This window comes from Carassius carassius, chromosome 2 (genome assembly GCF_963082965.1).
Source record: "Carassius carassius chromosome 2, fCarCar2.1, whole genome shotgun sequence".
Taxonomy (NCBI): Eukaryota; Metazoa; Chordata; class Actinopteri; order Cypriniformes; family Cyprinidae; genus Carassius; species Carassius carassius.
Window position 1 is genome coordinate 48,102,052 of NC_081756.1, and position 22,068 is coordinate 48,124,119.

The following is a 22,068-nucleotide window of genomic DNA, read 5'->3' on the forward strand; positions in this document are numbered from 1 at the left end:
TGTTACTTTAGCACTTCAATTTAAATTTATTTCAGGCAACATTTCTAATTATTTAATATTTGTAATTTCCTTTTAGTTTCAATTAATGAAAATTTTTTTATGTTAACACATTCTAATTTTTTTTCAATAAATGTTGTGTTTTTAATATTTTTAGTTAGTTTATTTACTTATCAAACATGACATAACATTTTATGCAGACATGCTTTCCATCATAACATCCATACTTTATTGGAATCGATTGACTTTTATTAATGATGTGGAATCATCTTGGTAAGTTAGTTAGTTAACAAACAATCAAAAAATATAAAGTAAACCCGCTGTTTGTTTACCATGGAGCTGACTAACATACTGCAAGAAAGAAATGCACTTTCAGATATGAATGAACGTGCCTTTGCCTGTGGACTTTTCAAGCAATGTCAGTGATGTTGCAGGTTTGTGAAGCAGCTCAGATATCAGCTATGTGTGTTTGTGCTCAGGCTCTGCCGCTGCACAAGCTGTCCATCACAGAGAAGGTTGTTCAGGCCGTGCAGTCCATGCTGCTGCCGCAGGAGGGCAGTCTGTCCATCCACACGTCTCTGCCTGCGTCTGGAGACGGCTCCAGTCCTGTGATGGCTGTGGTGCGTCTTCTGGCCGAGATCAGAACCAGGTCAGACCCTCAACAATATTGAAGTCAAACACGAACCGTTGCTCTTCTTCTTTGTGCATTATTGTACAGTAGTGTTTGGGATCTGTGTGTTTGGCTCCGTCAGGGCGTGTTTGGTGATGGCGCAGCTGCTGGAGGACAGCTCCTTCTGTGAGGAGTTCATTCAGCAGTGTCCCGCAGCGGTCGAGGTGCTCAACCTGATCGCTCAGGAGTGCAGTCCTGGTGAGAGCCCACACCAATATAACACCTGACGTGAATGCAACTTCCCGTTTGTTTGTACATCCTAAAACAGTTACCATAATGGTAAAACAAAATCTTATATTAAATATAAATGTACCGTATTTTCCGGACTATAAGTGCTCCTGTAGTCTACACTGAAGACATAGAGCGCCCTCTCGAGGCTGGAGACGGTAATGTTTTCTCTTGGTTGTTGGCTCTAAATAAATGCGACTTATAGTCCAGTGCGACTTATATATGTTTTTTTCCTCGTCATGACGTATCTTTGGACTGATGCGACTTATACTCAGGTGCGACTTATAGTCCGAAAAATATGGTATATTTTTTATACAGTTGATATAAAATATAATTGTAATTATATTATATTAATTATTTTATTTTATATAATATTTAGAATTTTTTTTTTATTCTGTTTAATCATTCATATTTGCATAACAATGCATGAACTAACTGAGAACAAACCTTGTTGGTTGTCGAGCTTCTATCAAACCCGTACCTAATGTGCTCTATGTATGTGCGTTGATCAACGTTTATATGTAAAAAGCTTAAATTAATCATATGAAGTGATCATATCTTTTCAGTAGCATTGTTGTTATTTTGTTAACTAAAAAACTTACTGGGGAAAAAAAAAAGTTACCTTGGCAATAAACTTAAAATGGGTTCTAAAACTACTAAAATTGCTCAAACTAAAACTGAAATAAATAAAGCTAACTAGAAATAAGAAAAGTACTAAAACTGAAAATATAAAAATGAAAGCTAATTCAAAATATTAATAAATACTATAATAGTATATAAATAATGCTAAAATAGCACAGGCAACAGCATTTTCTTATTTTGTTAGCAAATTGCTTGCTTGTTTGGAAATTTGAAAAATGTTGCCCTTGCAGGTAAATTAAATTAGTACTGAAATTACTAAAATTGCAACTGAGATAAAACATAAATAAATTAAAGCTAAGTAGAAAAAAAAATATATATACTAATGAAAATGACAAAAGCACTACTAAAACCTAAATAAACATAAAAATGAATAAATATAAAAACTAAAATATGTATAGAGAAAAATAATGAGAAATTATTAAAAATATCTATTTATCTAACGAAAGTATAAAACATGGAACATAAATAATGAGCGTGTTTTCATTTGAACAAACTCTTTAATTCACCCCTTAATGTTTAATCTCGCATGATTCTTGCATGAACACTAAAAAGAGGTTTTACAGCTGTGCTTTCATACAGTGAAGCATAAAGTAGCTTATATAACTGAAATAGTGATATCTTCCAGCATTTATTGGCGTGACTGGTGGTGTGTGTGTTTGCAGGAGAGCGTTTAGTGATGGTTGAGGCTCAGTGTGAGAGGGTTCGGATGCTGTATCGAGACTGTGCTCGTCCTCCACCTCCTCCAGTGCAAACTGATCAACGACAGGTGACTTCCTTTATTTAATGTGATCAAGAAGAGCTTTTTTTTTTCTTTTTTAAGATTTGTCTCTCAACATTCTGCTTGTCTTATATGGGCTGCTCAGTAAACACACAAACTGACTGGCAGACATAAAGTCTTCTGATTGGCTGAACATATAATCTCACCAGAGTTGTTATTAATGTGTTGCTCAGGAAACCCAGATCTTCTTCCTCTTTCCGCAGCCGAAGGAAATCACGTGGTGCCCGTCGCGTGTCTTCCCTCCGGTCCGCGCCTGCATGTTCTCCTCACACTTGACCTCTGTGACCTTTCTGGCCGATCCGAGCGCAGGTGGAGGTCTTCCCAGAGGAACGTTCATCTACGCCACTTCACCTGTGCCTGTCCAGGTAACTACATCAGCAGATTAGAATGATTTCTGAAGGATCATGTGACCCTGAAGACTGGAGGTCAACCGATAGTGGACCACACTGGCCGATACCGATTAATCAACCGATACTGATTGAAAACTGAAATAATGCTTTACTATAAAATAAAAAAACAGTACAGTACTGAACTATACTTTGTAAATGAATAAAAATATTAATGTTACATATTATATATTATATATTGATAAAGTTAGTTTATAATACATTAACTAATGTTAACAGAAGCAACTTTAAAATGTAAAAATGAATTGTAGATGTTGAAATTAATACTCTAGCTAGACCGCTGTCTTTATATACATAAAGGCCATAGCAATGAAATAACAAGCATATGAATATTGTATGTATACTCTCACACTTGAATTGCTTCTAACATAGAACATGTCAAGAATGACCATAAAAGTGTCATAGATGAGTTTGAAGTTCTTTGTGTAAAAAAAAAAAACACACAAAAAAAAACAGAGCAAACGGAAAGAAAAATGTGATCTGTATTACAACTCTCTTTATGAAGCACACAGACTTTATTAGAGTCACAGAAATACATTATTTTTTGTCCCAAATCGTTGTTAATGTAATTTAATGGAAAACTGAATGAATGAACATATCGGTTTGCTTTCTCACGTCACAGCTTTAAATCTGCAACTTCACTGGCTAACAAATGCATTAATGTGACCAGCTGGATATAAACTAATGCAAATAGATGGTAACAATCGAGCTATTAAGCATTTGCATCAGGCTTGTGTGTGTTTTGGTGAACTATCGGTGCTTATTAATCAGCAAAACCGATATATCGGTCGACATCTACCGAGGACTGGAGTAACGATGCTGAAAATTGAGCTTTGCATCACAAAAATAAATCACATTTTGCAATATATCCACATAGAAAACCGTTATTTTAAAGTCTAATAATATTTCACATTATTACTGTTTTTTTTTCTATATTTCTGATCAAAGAGAAGAGACTTCTGTCTGAAATATTAGAGAGTCTACCCAACTGCAACCTTTTGAGCGATAGAGTTCTTTACGTTTAGCTCACATTTTCTCTCTTTCTGGTTTCCAGGCTCCTTCCTTTTACTGGGAGATCGAGGTTGTTTCTTTCGGAGACTCTGAGGATGACAGCGGCCCTGTAGTGTCGTTCGGTTTCTCCCCGGAGGCTGAGAAGAGAGACGGAGCCTGGACCAGTCCTGTGGGCACCTGTCTGTTTCACAAGTACTGACCCACTCCATTTAACATGTTCACTGGACTCTCAACCTGTTTCTTTCTGTTCCTTTCTCTGCTTCCCATCCTAACTCCTTTCTTTTTACTTGTTGTCCTTGTTGTCTCTCTCCTGCTCAGTAATGGGAGGGCAGTACACTATAATGGCTCCAGTTTGCTGCAGTGGAAGAGTGTGAGACTAGACGTGGCTCTACTTCCTGGTGAGATAGGATCGACTTTATTCATTCAGACATTAACTGCAAGCACTTTACGTTGTTCAAGCCAGCTTTCGGGGAAGCTATGTTTGAAACTGTTAAAGGGAGAGTTCTTTCCTGCGACAGTCGACCTGGTCTTTTCTTTAACTCCTATAACTAATGCTTTCCATTTGCCTTTTTTTTCTGTTGTCAAATCGTTCTAATGAACTTAAGTGATCATTATTGAATCTTAAAACTGTATTTAGTTTAAAGAGCATAAATTAAGCGATAAGATTATGTAGGAGCAGTGTGATTATTGATTAATAATTGTCTCAACTTCCTCTGCTGTGAAGCTGTGTGCAAAAACAAAAGAAAATGTCTTTCACTGTATTTCCGTCTTGTATTTTTTAATGCTGAAACATTATTAAATCAAGATACATTTATGTGTCAGTAGCGCGTTACAATAAGGCTGCATATGTTAACATTAATTAACTTAATCAGTTAACATAAGCTTGATTCCAGCATTTACTAATGCATTATTAAAATCATTAGTTGTATTTATTAATAATACCTAAGCTAACATGGACTAAAATGAACAGTTGTATTTTTATTAACTAACGTTAACTAAGATTAATTAATATTGTAAGAGTGTATTGCTCATTGTTAATTCATGTTAGTTAATAAGTTAAATATAGTTAACAAATGCAACCTTATAGTAAAGTGTTACCACTGAGTCTTATTTTAGGGAAAATATCATCAAATAATAAAATATCAAAAATATTAAGTGAGGTTTTATAAAACGTAAGTATGTTTATGCTTAAAATAAGAAAAATGTAACATTTGCAACAAAAAATAGTATTTTCCCTTTAAATTATTGAGCTTATATTTCTTGCCACATTGACAGATTAATTTTTTTCTGATACATTTAAGAAAACAAGTTTTAATATCATAAGCCATGTTGCTTCTCAAATAAACACATATTGGTTTAATTTTTGCAGTAAAAGCCAGTGTTCAAAACAATGTAGTGTTTTGTCACAACAAGCCAATGAAAAAGTGTCGTGTTGCTAAAAAAGCTGTGCAGTTTTTCAAGAGAATAGGGTAAAGTTTAAGTTTTTGTAACTTCTTATTGCTGATTGGCAAACATTTGACGTTATAAATCCACTATATGTCATGGCTCACAAAGTTAAATGAATATTTAGTTGTTGTTCATGTGTGTATCATGGAGAGTTGTTGAGCTGCTTGAGTGGTGTTTGTGGTGTGTCTGGACACAGGGGATGTTGCAGGCATCGGTTGGGAGCGTTTGGAAGGCACTCCTCCTCTTCCCGGTCAGCCTCCTAAAGGAAGAGTGTACTTCACATACTGCGGTCAGCGGCTCGCTCCTTATCTGGAGGACGTGGCTGGAGGCATGTGGCCCGTGGTCCACATTCAGAAGAAGGTTTGCACACAAATATGATGCATTATAAGCAAACCAGTGGTACTCATAACTAAGTTCAAGGTGATTCGTAATGGTTTTAGTCCATTTGTAAGATATACTGGATACTACTGAGAGTGAAAAAAAATAAATAAATAAAAAAAAAAAGAGTAAAAAAGTGCCTGAAATAATATATTAATATATCAAATATTTATATCCGAAAAATACGGTAAATCTAATCTAATCCTGACAAACTATATATCGTTGGAAAGGTCTAAGACTTCCAAATATACATTTTAAAAATGTTTTTTCTTAAAAATTATGTAGGAAAAGTAGTAGATTAATTTATGACAAGAGTGCACCCTCTTCGTTCTTCGTTGCCTTTTTCTATATCACGTTTTAGAAATCATCAGAAATTATATATCAACTGAAAACTTAAAATCTCTAAATTCTTCCTTTAAAACCCATTTTAAAATCAGACATTGCATTACCATGTAAATGGTACATCAATATCATGTTACAAAATGTTTTCAGTCATGAATTATAAAAATTTAGGTTTGTATCATGCACTTTCAAGTCTATATTCAAAAACATGAGTGACAGTTAAGGGGTTAATATATCAAATATTTAGAATTTACTTTTACACTGTGTTTAATTTCATTTTAACTTTTAGTTATTTATTTTACTTTAAAAATCTATTAAGTTTAAAAATAAAATCCTGTTTTGGTTTTTAGTATTTTTTTATACTTCAACATATTATATTTCAGTTAGTTGTCAGGCAAAATGTTTTATTTATTTATTTATTTATTTTTTTTTAAGTTAAAGCTCTTCAACTAATATCTGTATTATAAACTTTTTCAATTAACTTTATAAAAACATTTTATAGGTTTAATATTTTAATATTGTTATAACAGTAACAACCCTAGCTTTTATACCCAATATAATTACTAATGAATAATACAATTTTAAATATAAACAGTTAGTCAACACATCAAAATAAGTGTACTTCTTTAAAACGCAACAAAAGATTATTAAAATATAATGATTTAAAATGTACTTTAATGTCATTCTTAATTTGACATCACTACAAAGATCAATTACGGAGTGTAAATTAAATGAAGAGCTCTTGCTAGCCTAAAAAGGATCATACAGTAATTATCATGAGTCATAATAATTTTCCTGGGTTAAGTGGTTCTGCGATTTTTCAGTGACATACAAAAAAATAAAAATTCCCTTAGGATACTGTATGCTTATGTATTTGCTAGGGGTCAATGTCTTTTTTATTGTACACTGATTTCTTTTCTTTTTTGTCCTTTAGCCCTGCTTTATAAACATCTTATTTGTTTCTTGTGATTGTTTTTTTTTTTCAGAATACGAAGATTCACGCAAACTTCGGCTGCCGGTTGTTTGCGTACGCAGAGGGACAGGCTCACCGAAACGCCGCCGATCTCTGCATGGACCTCTCAGAGGAGATCAGCGCCAACTTCGAGGCTCTGCCCTTCGCCATGGCCTCCGACAGCGACAACGACGCCGGCACGAGCGTGGCGTCTGACTCGGGCTCTCACGGTCCCCCGTGTCGCATCGCTGCGGTCATCACAGCACAGCAGCGTCAGTGTCCACTCAGAGCAAAAAAGATGTGTGCATGTACAGTACCAGCCAAAGGTTTAGAACAATTGAGATGTTTTAATGTTTTTGAAAGAAGTCTCTACTGGTCAACAAGGCTGAATTTATTTGATTAGAAATATACAGTAAAAATGTCAAATATTATAACAATTTAAAATAACTTTTCTATGTGAATATCTGCGCAAAATGAAATTTATTCCTGTGATCAAAGCTGAATTTCCAGCATTATTTCTCCGGTCGCAAAAGGTTGTGGGTTAGATTCCCAGGGAACACGTTAGGTAAAAAATCTTAGCCCGAATGCACTGTTTATGCACTAAATGCATAAATTTACATTTAAATATATCACAAATAAATGCAGCCATAGTAAGCAGAAGAGTCTTCTTTCAAAAACATTTTTAAAAAAAATCTTAAATATTCCAAACTTTTGGTTAGAAGCTTTTGAACTTTTTTCCTCCTACTACAGAATAAAATGAATTCTCTGACTGAATCAGGAAGGCAGATGCTATTTAAACTTGATGCTGTGGATTAAAGCGTTCTTATTATTTTGTTTTATTCACAGAGTACAGTAGTGATGCCTCTCTCCACTACAAGGTGGAACTGAGTTATGAGAATCTGGTCGTCTCCGGGCCAAACGCTCATCCTCCACCGATTGCTGATGATGAGAGCGATGATGAAGATGATGAAGATATCCCTAGGGTATGAAGAGCTCACAAGGCTCTTGACTTCCTCACAAGACATTTACACACTATATACCACTCACACAGTGACTCCGAGCTGTCTTTTCAAAGAAAACCTGTTTCTTTCTCTTGCCTTCTCTCCATAAAGGAGGATCATTACGCTTTGCTAGTGAAAGCGTGGGAAACCAAAGTTTTTCCAACCATTCGCCGTCGTTTCAGGAACGAGGCAGAGAGGAAGTCCGGCCTTGACCAGATCAAAGGAGCCCTTCAGCTGGGTGAATGAATGCCCGCTTATGTTTCATTTCCAGTGGCTACGGACACTTCAGCATAGTTTTTAAAAGAGTACTTAATATGTACTTTAAAAGAAATGCTAAATGAATCTAATGTTTTAGACACTTAATTGCATTTAAATGCAACAGATATTATTATTTAAAAAATGCATAATATATAAAATGCATTTAGCTGAACTTTAAAATGCTTTTTGACCCACTTAAGTAGGATCTTTATATGTAATTTCATAATTACTTCTACTGTCTTTGAAATGTGGTTAAAGTACTGCTGAATGTACGGAAACACTAAAATAGACTTTAATTTTAATGTGTTTTAGCCTATTTGTGATGATGAAGTTGCAATTTAGTACATTTAAACTATATTAGCTTGAATAACCCAGTACAGTTAAAATTATAATTAAGTACTGCACTTGTGTTTTAGTATGTTAGTCAACACATCAAAAGGAGTGCACTTGATGATTTCAATGATTTAAAATGTACTTTTAAGTTAACCTTTTAGAACAATTACAAAGGTCACTATTACAAAGGTACACTAAATGTGTACTTAAGTGTGTTCAGAAACAGTCATGAAAGTGTATCTTTTAAGTCACTTAAGTAGCCTTTTATTATTTAATTGTATTATCTGCAAGTACAGTTTTTTAAAACATACTTCTAAGATTTGAAGTACACTACAAGTGCACATCCAGCACATATGTGTCTAATATGAATAATGCTCTGATGTCTGTCAGGAATGGTGGATATCGCACGTCAGACTGTTGAGTTCCTGTATGAGGAGAATGGAGGGATTCCTCGTGACCTCTACCTTCCAACCATCGAGGATATCAAAGATGAAGCTAATAAGTTCACCATCGACAAAGTCCGTAAAGGTCTGTTTAAAATACACGTTGTCTGAGATTCTCTGCACTTCTCTGTTTTGTTCTTTAGTCAGCTTTTAGCATTTTACATTTACATTTAGTCATTTAGCAGACGCTTTTATACAAAGAGACTTACAAATGAGGACATTGGAAGCAATCAAAATCAACAAAAAGAGCAATGATACACAAGTGCTATAACAAGTCTCAGTTAGCTTAAACGCAGTACACGTAGCAAGGGCTTTTAAATAATATAATAAATAAAAAGAAAACAGAATAGAAAAAGAAGAGAGAAAGCTAGTGTTAGAGGCATTTCTTTTTTGCTTTTGTTAATTGTATAATAAATGAAAAGAAAACGGATAGAATAGAAAAAGATTAGAAAGCTAGGCAAACATCAATGCCTTGAATTTAATGCGAGCAGCTATTGGAAGCCAGTGCAAATTGATAAACAGAGCTGTGACGTGTATTTTTTTGCAGCTCATTAAAAATTAATCTTGCTGCCGCATTCTGGATTAATTGCAAAGGTTTGATATGATTGGCTGGAAGACCTGACAAGAGGGCATTGCAATAGTCCAGCCTGGACAGAACAAGAGCTTGAACAAGGAGTTGTGCAGCATGTTCCAAAAGAAAGGCCCTGATCTTCTTGATGTTGAATAAAGCAAATCTGCAGTTTTAGCAATGTGGTCTGAGAAAGTCAGCTGATCATCATTCATAACTCCAAGGCTTCTGGCTGTTTTTGAAGGAGTTATGGTTGATTAGCCTAACTTGATGGTGGAATTGTGATGAAATGATGGATTTGCTGAAACCACAAGCAGTTCTGTCTTGGCAAGGTTGAGTTGAAGGTGATGGTCCATCATCCAGCAAGAAATGTCTACTAGACAAGCTGAGATGCGAGTAGCTACCGTCGGATCATCAGGATGGAATGAAAGGTAGAGTTGAGTGTCATCAGCATAGCAGTGGTATGAAAAGCCATGTTTCTGAATGACAGAATATAATGATGCCATGTAGACCGAGAAGAGAAGTGGTCCAAGAACTGAGCCCTGAGGCACCCCAGTAGTTAGGTGTTGTGACTTGGACACCTCACCTCTCTAAGATACTTTGAAGGACCTATTTGATAGGTAAGACTCAAACCATTGAAGTGTGGTTCCTGAGATGCCCTTTGTCAGTAGGATTGACAGGAGGATCTGGTGGTTAACTCTGTCAAAAGCAGCGTTATTGAAGATTCGGATTCCACTCTTACCAGTCTTAGGGCTTGATCAACTGAAAGCAAGGCAGTCACAGTTGAATGTCGACTTCTGAAGCCAGATTGGTTGCTGTCAAAGAGGTTGTGCTGTGTGAGAAAGGCAGAGACTTGGTTGAACACAGCTCGTTCAAGTGTTTTTGCAATGAAAGGAAGAAGGGAAACTGGTCTTGTAGTTCATTTTAAATTACTTCTAAAAAAAAATAAAGCTTGAATAAATTATAATTTAATATTCAACGTATCTGCCACAGTAACAGGTTACCAGTGTCACTGTTTCCCTCAGGTTTGACAGTGGGCATCCGCTGCCCAGAGGGAAACAACAGCAGTAGCAGCACAGCCCTGCCCAAGTTTGCAATCCGGGGCATGCTGAAGACATTCGGCCTGCATGGAGTCGTGCTCGATGTCGACTCTGTGAGTATCTGCATCAGTCAAATTAGGGTTTACTATTTAGTATATTTAACCGAATTAACTAACTCCACAAAAAAAAATTATACATTTCACAAAAAAGAAGAAATTATATATTGTTTTATAAATTGAAATTATATAAGTAAATTAATGAAATACTTTTTGCATATTCATGACAATTGACTCTATGCACGCTTTATTCTTAATTGTACTTAGTATTATTTAGTATTATTTATAATATAATTTTAAACATTAATGTAAATATTTTTTATTCACATTAGTTAAGTGTATAGATAATAATAATAAACCTTACAAAAAGCCTAATTTCACATATAAAAGAAATATATATATATATATATATATATATATATGAAAATTGACTTATTTAAATAATTTTTGCATATTCATGAAAATTGACTCATTTGGTGTATTTATTTATTTATTATGTTTTGGCAATTTTGAACAGTAAAAAATCAGCAAAATCGTTAGGGAGAGTTATCTTTTTTTTTTTTTTTTTTTTGTATAAAGCTTTATTGAAATATTTTGCATATTCATGCATATTGATTCTTGTATGCATTTGGATTTCTTATTTCTAGTTCTATTTAATTTATTTTATTTTAATATTTTATGTTTTGATTTTAGGACATAATGAGAAGCATCCTTGCACAACAGTTTTTTCCTATTTATATCAGCAAAGGTCAATGCAATACAACCATGATTGAATAATGTATAAATACTTCACATTTTACATATAAACATATACATGAAAAATAAAAAATCACACCATTAAAACAGTCCGTGCCTGTGATAATCGTTACATTCACCAGCTTTTTAACCTGCTTTAACTGCACCTGTTTCCAATGCAACTAGACTGACTTGATTTGTGTTCGTTCAGTCCAGTGAGCTGGTGCAGGTGGAGACGTATCTCCGCAGTGAGGGGGTGTTAGTTCGGTACTGGTACCCCATTGAGATGCTGGAACGGCCCCCAGCAGGGTCCCGCAGGGCTGCAGCAAACGGCTTGGTGTCTCTAGACAGCAGCAACATCCAGATTCACCGGTAATGCATTTATAGACGCATTTCTTATTGTAGATTCAAAAATGTCAGGTTTTTATTGAAATAGTTCTCCTTTTTAAGCACCATTCTTGATTAGCATTCAGCACTGCGTGTGTATGTGCGTTTCAGGGAGCTGCTGCGCTGTGAAGGTGCTCTGGCGCGTCTCTACTGCCGCATGGCTTTACTCAACATCTTTGCTCCCAAGAGCCCTCACACATTCACACGTCTCTTCCACATCCCCGCCGTGCGAGACATCACACTTGAGCACCTGCAGCTCTTGTCCAATCAGCTGCTGGCTCCGCCTCTGCCAGGTGATGTCATTCAAATAATTTAAGGAACACAGGCCAAAATTAGGAATAGTTCACCCAAAATTTAACATTAGCTGAAAATGTGCCAGCCAAAATGTAGGTGAGTTTGTTTCTTCATCAGATCTGGAGAAATGTAGCATTGCATCAGTGTCTCATCAGTGGATGCTCTGCAGTGAATGTGTGCCGTCAGAATGAGAGAGATTACATAACATTTAGTCCATCCATCTCATAGTAGCCTAGCAAAATTTTATTAACAGTAGAAGTGAAATCTTATTGTAGTCTTTAAATCTGGGTACTTACTTTTTAAAATCACTTACAGAGAAAGTTTGGTCCCATCAGGCTAATGGTCACGACTCATGCCACTGTACGCATTTTCTTTTTCTTTAGTTTTCACTGGCGATGTTTACAACACACATTATACGTTGGTTATTTTTAATGGCACACTCGTTTTATGTGATTTTGGCGCCACCTATTGTTGTGGGTGTATTATCGACATGTCAAAGTCTAGACCCTTAATATAAGACGACCACGTTTTTTCAGATGTATTTCCAAGAAAGAAAAAAAATTGTATATTCGGGACAATACGGTACATACTAAGGAAAAAAAATAATGACTGAAGTGCATTCATCAGAATAAAACGTACTTTTCTGTATGTGTTGATTTCCCTTTGTCGTCTATAGATGGCAGAATCAGTTCAAACTCTATTCTGCTGGCTCAGTCCGTCCTCCACGAGCTGCAGGGCGAGAGCTGCTCCCCGACCGAACTCTTCTATCAGGGGAACGCTCGGAGCATCGGCGAGTGGCTGACGGTGGCCATCAGCAGAGCCCTGCATCAGGGAGAGGACAGCCTCCTCGAGCTCACCAAACAGATCTGCTGCTTCCTGCAGGTACCAACACCTCAACTGATTCTGCCCCATTCTGCATTCTCTCTACAGGGATAAATTATTATTATCATTATTAATCTAAATATTGTGATTTTTATTTAGACAGAAGAGAACAGTGTTATTTTAGTTGTAATTTTCTGTTTTTTTTTGTGTTATTTTTGTAATTTTGTAGTTTTTATTTTTATTTATTTTCTGTATAGTTTTCAAGTTTTTATTTTAAGTTTATTTTAGTACTTGCACTTTAAACGAAAATGAGAAATGTTGCGAGCTAGTTGAAATTATAAAATATTTTTTTTGTGTGTGTGTGAGTGTGTGCGCGCGACTTAAGTAAAAACTTTAGTAAAACTTAATTTGACATTGTTACAACGTGCACTTTTTAAAATTGTGTTACACAATTATGTTAAGAAACATAGTCATGGGAGTTAAATTATTTTCTCTTAAATTGTTGTATGTTATTTTTGTGGTTATATTTTTTTTTAACGATTGCAAAAATTTCAGAGCGCTCCAGAGCAGTTCACTCTGGAAGAGTTTCCCATCACAGAGTCCAAGGTCAGCATGGACGTGAACTTCCCTGGGGCCGCGTTTGTGGTCGTCTCTTGCAAAGAGAGCCAGCTCAGCTGCCGTAAAGAGTGAGTTCTTACAGGTTATAATTTTAGCTAGTTATAACTCAAAGACAAGACAACATTAGCATTTAAATTATTGAATGACCTGTTTAGTATCTCACTTTCTTCAAGCAGTGAGTTTTGAATAGTGCAAGACTACTTATTTTCAAAATATGGGTGTTTTCTGTTCTATATGCTCACAAGTGTATTTTTCTCTTAGCTCTTCTCTATATAAGGCTCCTTGGACTCGCGTTATGGTGTATGGACTTGGTCATAAGGTTCGACGAAACGGCCAGCTGAATCTGATGGAGGCAGTGTGTTACCCTCTGGACGCCTCTCCGTCCAATACAGGACTCACCCCTCCACCCACAGCCAACCAGTATCCCAGCATCATCATCCCCACTGACAAAGTGCATGTCAAACTAGGCACGTCAAATACATGTTACATTTTAGATAAATTTTTGGATTTCAGCTACTCCTAAGGTTTTACTCCGTATGTTCCATACACATACAAATATTTTGACTTAGATAATAAACTATTCAATAGTTAACAAAGTGGCCACTTAAATCAGCATCTGGGGAATCCCTTGTGAGAAAAAAAAGTGTGCTTAATTGTATTTAATGCACACTTGTAGTGTATTTCAAATCTTTTTAAGTGTATTTAAAAAAGAAACTGTATTTACTGATCATTTTAAATCAAGCGACACTTAAAGGACTTAAAATGAGAAACTTTCATGACTTTTTCTGAACACACTTAAGTACACTTTTAAAAAGCACACTTTGTAATGTAAAATTACAAGTTTTACTTTGAAGTACTTTTTAAATGGTTTTAAAAATCTTTAGTTATACTTTGAAGAAGTACACTTATTTCGATGTTATGGCTAACATAATGAAGCACATGTACTTGATTATAATTTTAAGGTTAATAGATTTTAAATGCACTAAATTCCAACTTCATTGTTACAAATATATTTAAATGCATGACTTATAAGTTTTAATAGAAGTGATTTAAGTTTCAGGTAAATGTATTGTTTCATATTTCAAAGACAGTAGAATAAAGATGTACTTGAGTCCACCTAAGTACATCTAAAAAGCAGTCCAACAGCTAATTGCATTTAACAGAAACTTTAAAAAAAAATTGTTTATATTTACAATTAACATTCAGTTGGCACTTAAGTATTTTCTTTTTGGAATTAGGCTGAAGTGTACTTTTTTCACAAGGGTAGGCTGAATGCTTAAAGTCTAATGTGACCGCAGCATATGATCAGTAAGATGGCATATTTAACTCATATTCTGATCACTTTCTGCAGGTGTATCTCCTCCTCCTGGTGCAGTGCTGGTATTGCACTCGTTGCCTCTTGAGTTTCCCTTGGCTATGGCCTTTGCTGAACAGCTGCTGACCTACACCATTGGTGAAACCACTGACCGCTCTGAGGATGAGCTGGACACTGTGCCCACTTCTGTTCTTATGCAAGTTGTGGAGTTGCTGGGTAAGAAACGTTCATTTATTTTGCCTCGAAGGTCCCATGAAGCATACCATTAAAACTTCCAGTGCAGTTCCATTTTTCAGGGTCACATTTGCTGTATCTGTGTTTAGGTGGGCTTCTGTGGACCACCGATCTTGCTCCGTGCATCAAGGAGCTGATCTTCCACTTGCTTGCAGAGCTTCTCTGCAAGATCCACGCCTTTGAGCGTCGAAAAACCCCCTCGGGTCTTGCCAGCCAAATTACATTGCTGCTCAACCCTTGCCTAACAGTCCTTATGGTTCTTCAAACAGAGCTACGGAAACTTTACGACCACGAGACCCAAAGTTGGGGGCTAGTTAGCGGAGTTTCCTGCACTTCCACTACGGGTAGCAGTGGAGCACTTGCGCTTGCTGCCGAGCGGAGCCGTTTCTCAACCTACTTCCACGCCCTGATGGAGGTGTGTCTGGCAGTCGCCGAAGTGACTCTGCCACTGAGTACAGGTGGAGGGATTTCGGTGGTAGGTGCCCCTTCATCCACGAGCACCACTAACTGTAGCGATTCCTCATCCTCTTCGTCGTCCTCTCCGGGCCAGACGCCCCAAAGTCCAAGCTTACTTTCGAAGCGCAAAAAGGTGAAGCTAAAGCGTGAACGGACAGCGGTCGCCGTTACCTCGGGAGCTGTCGTCTCAGGGAAACATGGTTCTGGAAGTGGAGGGAGACCATCAGAATGTGACAGTGCTTTACTAAACATGGCCGGAGGGAAGCCAGAGGACATGTTGTGGTTTCACCGTGGGTTGACGTTACTCTTGATTTTACGACACCTTGCTAACAAGGACCCGCAAGGTCTGGGCGTCACTGAAGATGCGGTTGCAGATGCCTGCCAAGCCTTGGTTGGCTCCACCATTCACAGTCGTTTGCTCGTGCTCTCAGGAATTCCCACTCACTTGGAGGAATCTGTGGTGCGCAATGCAATCCGAAGGGCTTGCAATGCACACGGCGGTCTCTTCAAGGATGAGATCTTTATTCCGGTTCAGGAGGAGGACCCTAAAAAAGCCAAAGCTGAAACTTCAGGTATTCCCCAAGATCTAAAGCGAGATTGCACTGCAGGAAGCCCAAATAGCAACAATGCAACGCCAGCAATGAGTGCCTCGGCTTCAGCGAGCCAGACGTCGGTCTCCAGCTCTTTACAGGGAGCTTCCAGGGTTGCCAGTGAGCTGCTAGTGAACCAAGAGCTGGTACCCACTCAAATAGCACCTTCTCAGCCACAAGCACCACTGGACTCCCACATAGTCTCCAGTCAGGAGAGCCTTGATGTGTCTCTTTGTAGCACCGGAAGTCAAGGTAGTCTCGGCAGCATTGGGGAGCAGTTGGATAGTGGTGCAACGTCAGTCTCAGATGGGAGCTCCATGTACACAGTTGCCTCGCCAGACATCCAAGCCAGTGTGACACGACCAATCAAAGGCTATGCTGTCATAGAGGTAGGCGGGACCGACAACATTAAATTTTATATCAGTTGTGATTGCAAGCATCTTTATTACTGTTGTTCATACGTAGTGTTAAATTGGAGTTGTTTTTACCATGCTCATGTTTCAGATTAATTTATTTTATTTTAATTTATTTATTTTACTTAAATTGCTTTTGCACTTAACCACATCATAACACAAAACATTTGGCAGTTTTTAATTTATGGAAAATTATGGTAAAACTGAAAATGCATCCTTCCTGTACATTTGTATTGATCTACTGTTATATTGCTGATATTTAGCCTACTTTAATTATCAGTATCACTTAAGTTTTTGCCAAAGCCGACATATCTGCTAATATTTAGCCTTTTTTAATTATCAGTATAGGGTGTCATATTTTTGCCAAGGCTGATATATCAGCCGATAACTGGCCTTTTTTAATTATAAGCATCTGTCTTTATTTTATTTTAAAAAATTTTGGGGGGTGGGGGTGTATTTCAGTTTACCTCTACTTTGGATTGCATGAGACATGACAGTGATATCCAGTATTGATTGACACTTATTTTGCAAGGCCAGTATGTCAATCAATATCTGGCATGCTTTAATTATCGGTATCGGCCATTAGTTTTTTGTCCAGGTTTATGTATTGGCCGATATTGACCTTTTTTTCACTATCAGTATCGGTCATTAAGTTTTTGCCAATGCGCATCACTGATATTTGATATTTTTTGTTAATTATCCGTGTCAGCAGTTATGTTTTTGCCAGAGTCATTATTGCAGCTGATATTTAGCCTTTTTAATGACCGGAATAAGCCGTTAAGTTTTTGCCAGAGCTAATATATCAGCCGATATTTGGCCTTTTTTAATAATTAGCATCGGTCATTATGTTTTTTTGGTGGGCTGATAAGCATCAGAAGGGGGACTTTTATTTTGACAGTAAGAATGCCTGCCATCTAGTGGTACAAAATATAACAAATTATTTAAATATGCTTAGCATTTTTTTTTATTATTAATTTGGCTAAAGCTTTTACAAACTCTTCCTCCTGCGTTAATCAGATCTTCATCAGATTTTCAGACAATGATAAAACGCATCTGGAGCAATCCCTAGCAACTGCATAGCAGCACTTTAGCAACCACTCAGAGCACCTTAGCAGCATTAGTAGCATTTTCCATTACGTCAAAGAAATTAGATATCAAATAATGTTACCTTTTTTTGCTTTTGTCTTGTAGGTAAGGGCACGGGCCCAAGTAGAGAAGATTCGGGCCAGTCTTTTTAACAGCAGTGATCTCATTGGCCTTTCCAATCTGGAAAGAGAGGAGGAGCTAATGGAGATGACCAATGAGGAGATCCTCACCGCCTCCAGTGTAAATCAGAGTTTATTTGACACACAAGGGAGTTCAGTCCTAGAGGAGTACTTCCTTGATAAATCGATCAGAGGTTGGTTGATTTCTTTATCCCAGAATGTTAAAAATGTTATTTTAATCTGTGATTCTTCTAGCAAGGGTTTGCTTTAACTTGATATCAAGTTTAATTATTTATTTTGTTCTTGTAGGAGATAAATTGGTTCCTGAAGCACGTGATGTGCTGACAGACATCTTCAAGAGCTGCATTTATGCAGAGCAGGTTCTGAGTCCCATACCAACAAAACCAGTGAAAGTCTCAGACATTTATCTGAGCAAAGAGCAGATGAACGCTCAGACACCAGGAAACCTGCTCCATGTGTTTTTTACACATGTGCGGCCTCCCAAGAAGGTGCTTGATGACCAGCTCACACAGGTGAAATCTTCAGAACAGTAATTTATTTATTATCCATAAATTCATATGTTAAAAATCCACTACATGCACATCTTCCTTTGAGTCTTGCACATGCATTGCACAAAATGATAATTGATTATTATGGAAATTACTAAAAATTGACATATCTAGTTGTAATCCACAAATATGTGTTATTATACTATTATCTTTTTCTGTTTTCTGTTTTTTGTTAGCATCAGTATTAAGGCACAGTTGAACAGACACAAAGTATTTGACTGGGTCGAAGCATAAATTACTAACCTTTTCTTATTGAATATGTAGATTCTTCGTAAATATGGCACAGTAAAGGCCAACAAGAACAAGCATAGCAAGGCAGGCAAAGAGCAGCACCAAGGCAAAGTGGTCAGCACAAAAAGACCCATCACCAAACCCCCGGCCAAAGAGAAGTCCATGCTGAACAGTGTGAGGTGAGAACTCGCTCGTCCGGGCATTCACCAGCATTTCAGTAGCATTCATCTGCTCTCATTAGATGCATGCTACCAGTTTAATTTTTTGTATAATTGAGATACTATTATTTTTTATTAATACAAAACTATAGATTTTTAGATTTTTATTTATTATTTTAGTTAAAGCCTTAATAATTATGATTTTGGCATTCTTATAAAAAAATGAATAATGTTTATTATTATAAATAGAATAAAAATATATATAAGTAATGTTGCATTGGCAAGTTATAATTTTTATAGTTGTAGGTGACTATAATAAAAGGTATTGTATATGGTGTTTTTCCAGAACTGTTCTAAGTGAGAAAAAAACAGTCCTTAAGTCAAAATCTCCTGAGAAGACCAAGCCTGATGAAAAAGACCCTGAAAAGTCTCCCGCCAAAAAGCTTGAAGGTTAATACAACAACTGAATTTATAATTTATTTAATTTCTGCATATATTTACACACAAACCTTATACATGGTCTGTTTGGGTGGAATCTCATGGATCTGAACACCTCACCTTTCCTCTGTCCATCAGTGCCAGAAGAGAAGTTTCTGACCCTGGAAGGTTTCCACAAGTTTACTCTAGACAGAGCCAAGCAGGATATTCGCAGTGTTTGGCGGGCGATCCTGGCTTGCGGTTACGACTTGCACTTTGAAAGGTTTGTACCTTTGTTCTACTGTCTAAGAAAACTATTGGCTAGAATAATAAATGCAAGTCTCTGAATATCTTATTGTTTTTTTTGTGTTTTTTTTTGTGGTTTCAGATGCACATGCATCGACTCCCGACATGCTCAGAAAGCCAGTAGAAAATGGACCTTTGAAATGGACTTTGCGTTGGTCCAGTTTGCTAACCGTCTGTGCAGACACCTGGCCATCACTCCTGCCCGCCTGCATCCTCATGAAGTTTACCTCGATGCCAAGGACACCGCCGACCCCCAAGTCGCATGCTTGATAGGCGAGTCCATGTTACGTTATGCTGTTAGATTTGGATTATGTATAGAAGCCCATTTCCGTTACTAAATGAAAAATAATGTGTAAATTTTTTTTACAATTATTACTTTTTTTCTCAGAATTGTGATTTAAAAAGTCAAAATTAAGATAGAAAGTCACAATTCTGAATTTTTTTCGTAATTTGTAATTTCTTTTTTTCTTGCAATTGCGAGTTTACATCTCACAATTCTGACTCTTTTTTTTCTCGCAATAGCGAGTTTACATCTAACAATTCTGACTTTTTTTCTCGCAATTGCGAGTTTAAATCTCGCAATTCTGACTCTTTTTTTTTTCGCAATTGTGAGTTTACATCTAACAATTCTGACTCTTTTTTTTCTCGCAATAGCGAGTTTACATCTAACAATTCTGACTTTTTTTCTCGCAATTGCGAGTTTACATCTCGCAATTCTGACTCTTTTTTTTATCGCAATTGTGAGTTTACATCTAACAATTCTGACTCTTTTTTTTTTTCTCGCAATTGCGAGTTTACATCTAACAATTCTGACTCTTTTTTTTTTTTCTCGCAATTGCGAGTTTACATCTCGCAATTCTGACTCTTTTTTTCTCACAATTGCGAGTTTACATCTCGCAATTCTGACTCTTTTTTTTATCGCAATTGTGAGTTTACATCTAACAATTCTGACTCTTTTTTTTTTTCTCGCAATTGCGAGTTTACATCTAACAATTCTGACTCTTTTTTTTTTTTCTCGCAATTGCGAGTTTACATCTCGCAATTCTGACTCTTTTTTTTCTCACAATTGCGAGTTTACATCTCGCAATTCTGACTCTTTTTTTTCTCGTAATTGCAAGTTTACATCTTGCAATTCTGACTTTATAACTTGAAATACTGAGGAAAAAAGTAATAATTGCGAAATATGAACTCGAGGAAAAAAGTTTGTCCGAAATGCGAGATATAAACTAACAATACTGAGAAAAAGTGAGAGAAAAAGTCACAATTACCTTATTTTATTTTTTATTCAGTGACGGAAACTGGCTTTCATAATTTTGAGATGTACAGGCACCAAGTTTTTAACCCCAGTGTGCGTCATTCTGATCACACAGGCGTTCCTGTGGAGAGTTTGCGTCTGCGGTTTGCTCTGCTGCAGTCGCTCAACAGCACACTGGAGAGCTTCTTCCTGCCGTTAGTCGAGCTGAGGCTGACACAAACCTATCAAAACAGCATCGCGGCGCTTCTGTGCGAAGCCAAAGGTCAGTCATCGCATGAACAGGCACACTGGTCTTGGTCAGGATTGTTTCTTTAGTAGCTAGATAAAAGAATACTAAAAAGTACCATGTTTTTTTAGATTGTCTGTGGAATATATAGATTATTTTCAATATATTGAATATTTGTGATCTGTATTATTTTCTTGACAGTATGAAATGAAGCAGGATTGTGTATATTGTAATGATTTTAAAGCGCTTTTTTATTTGGCCATTAAGTTTTCCTAGTTTTGTCCTTGTGTGGCATTTTTTTTTCTCCAATACCACGGTGATATCATAGTATTCATTGAAGTGCTTTGGAGAACCGTCTTTGTCAATGTTAAATGTTAATGCACCACAGTATAGTATTAAAAGAACATGAAGTGAATATATTCCCTTTCGAAAATAAGTAAACTTTTAAAAAGAGTATTTATTACAGAAATAGTATACTACACTTAAGTGTGAACTGAATGTAATGATTTCAGACATTTCATTGCATGTTCAGAAGGTATTGTTGTTTACATTTATATTAAATGCAGTTAGCTGAACTTTAGAGTGTTTTGACTTAAGTACATCTTCATATGTAATTTCCTAATTATATTGTCTTTGAAATATGGTTAAATTAATGCTGAATGTACTGACAGGCATTTATGCTAAACTAAAATATACTTCAGTGTCGTTTCTCTTGAAACTTGTATGGTCATGTATTTGTAATTACATATAACATTGAAAAATTTAAATATATTAACTTTATTAAATGTATTATCAAATAACTCTACATTTAAAATTATGATCAAGCACTTTACATTTTTTTCATGTTAGTCGACACATTAAAATTAGTTTACCTCTTTAAAACACGACAAAAGATTATTAAAACATAATGATTTAAAGTGTACTTTAGAGTAAAACTTTAAATTTGACATTATTAATTTTTTTAAGTGTTCTTTACCGTGTTAACATAGTCATGAAAGTGTCTTTTATGTCATTAATATTATATGCAAGTAGTTTTTTTTTAAATATACTTTTTAAGATTTGAAGTACACTACAGGTGTGCATTCAGTGCATTTAAGAGCGCTTGTTTTTCACAAAGGTGTTTTTCTCACGATCTCATTTTTGTAGGACTGATTTTTTACGACACCAAAGTGACTTTTATGAACCGGGTGTTGAACGCAAGCGTGCAGCGCACTGCGGATCACGCCGCGCCTGAGATCACGCTCGACCCGCTGGAGATAGTGGGAGGTAAACCAGTGAAGTGTCACT

General features: G+C 36.3%; 1 protein-coding gene across 5 annotated transcripts in view; it reads left to right on the forward strand.

The window, feature by feature from the left end:
- LOC132111087 (probable E3 ubiquitin-protein ligase HECTD4) overlaps nt 1-22,068 on the forward strand; it is an 83,375-nt gene that overhangs the window by 55,266 nt on the left and 6,041 nt on the right. For all 5 annotated transcript variants that reach the window (XM_059518259.1, XM_059518277.1, XM_059518271.1 and 2 more), the window contains exons 43-69: nt 477-646; nt 750-865; nt 2,200-2,303; nt 2,519-2,680; nt 3,777-3,925; nt 4,052-4,131; nt 5,376-5,539; nt 6,886-7,123; nt 7,698-7,834; nt 7,964-8,090; nt 8,834-8,971; nt 10,480-10,607; nt 11,497-11,657; nt 11,784-11,965; nt 12,643-12,848; nt 13,344-13,474; nt 13,668-13,873; nt 14,758-14,937; nt 15,045-16,390; nt 17,606-17,813; nt 17,929-18,152; nt 18,453-18,598; nt 18,924-19,027; nt 19,154-19,277; nt 19,383-19,573; nt 20,671-20,817; nt 21,928-22,047. In XM_059518259.1, coding sequence (XP_059374242.1) covers nt 477-646; nt 750-865; nt 2,200-2,303; nt 2,519-2,680; nt 3,777-3,925; nt 4,052-4,131; nt 5,376-5,539; nt 6,886-7,123; nt 7,698-7,834; nt 7,964-8,090; nt 8,834-8,971; nt 10,480-10,607; nt 11,497-11,657; nt 11,784-11,965; nt 12,643-12,848; nt 13,344-13,474; nt 13,668-13,873; nt 14,758-14,937; nt 15,045-16,390; nt 17,606-17,813; nt 17,929-18,152; nt 18,453-18,598; nt 18,924-19,027; nt 19,154-19,277; nt 19,383-19,573; nt 20,671-20,817; nt 21,928-22,047 — 5,389 coding nt within the window. The remainder of the gene's footprint in view (nt 1-476; nt 647-749; nt 866-2,199; nt 2,304-2,518; nt 2,681-3,776; nt 3,926-4,051; nt 4,132-5,375; nt 5,540-6,885; nt 7,124-7,697; nt 7,835-7,963; nt 8,091-8,833; nt 8,972-10,479; nt 10,608-11,496; nt 11,658-11,783; nt 11,966-12,642; nt 12,849-13,343; nt 13,475-13,667; nt 13,874-14,757; nt 14,938-15,044; nt 16,391-17,605; nt 17,814-17,928; nt 18,153-18,452; nt 18,599-18,923; nt 19,028-19,153; nt 19,278-19,382; nt 19,574-20,670; nt 20,818-21,927; nt 22,048-22,068) is intronic.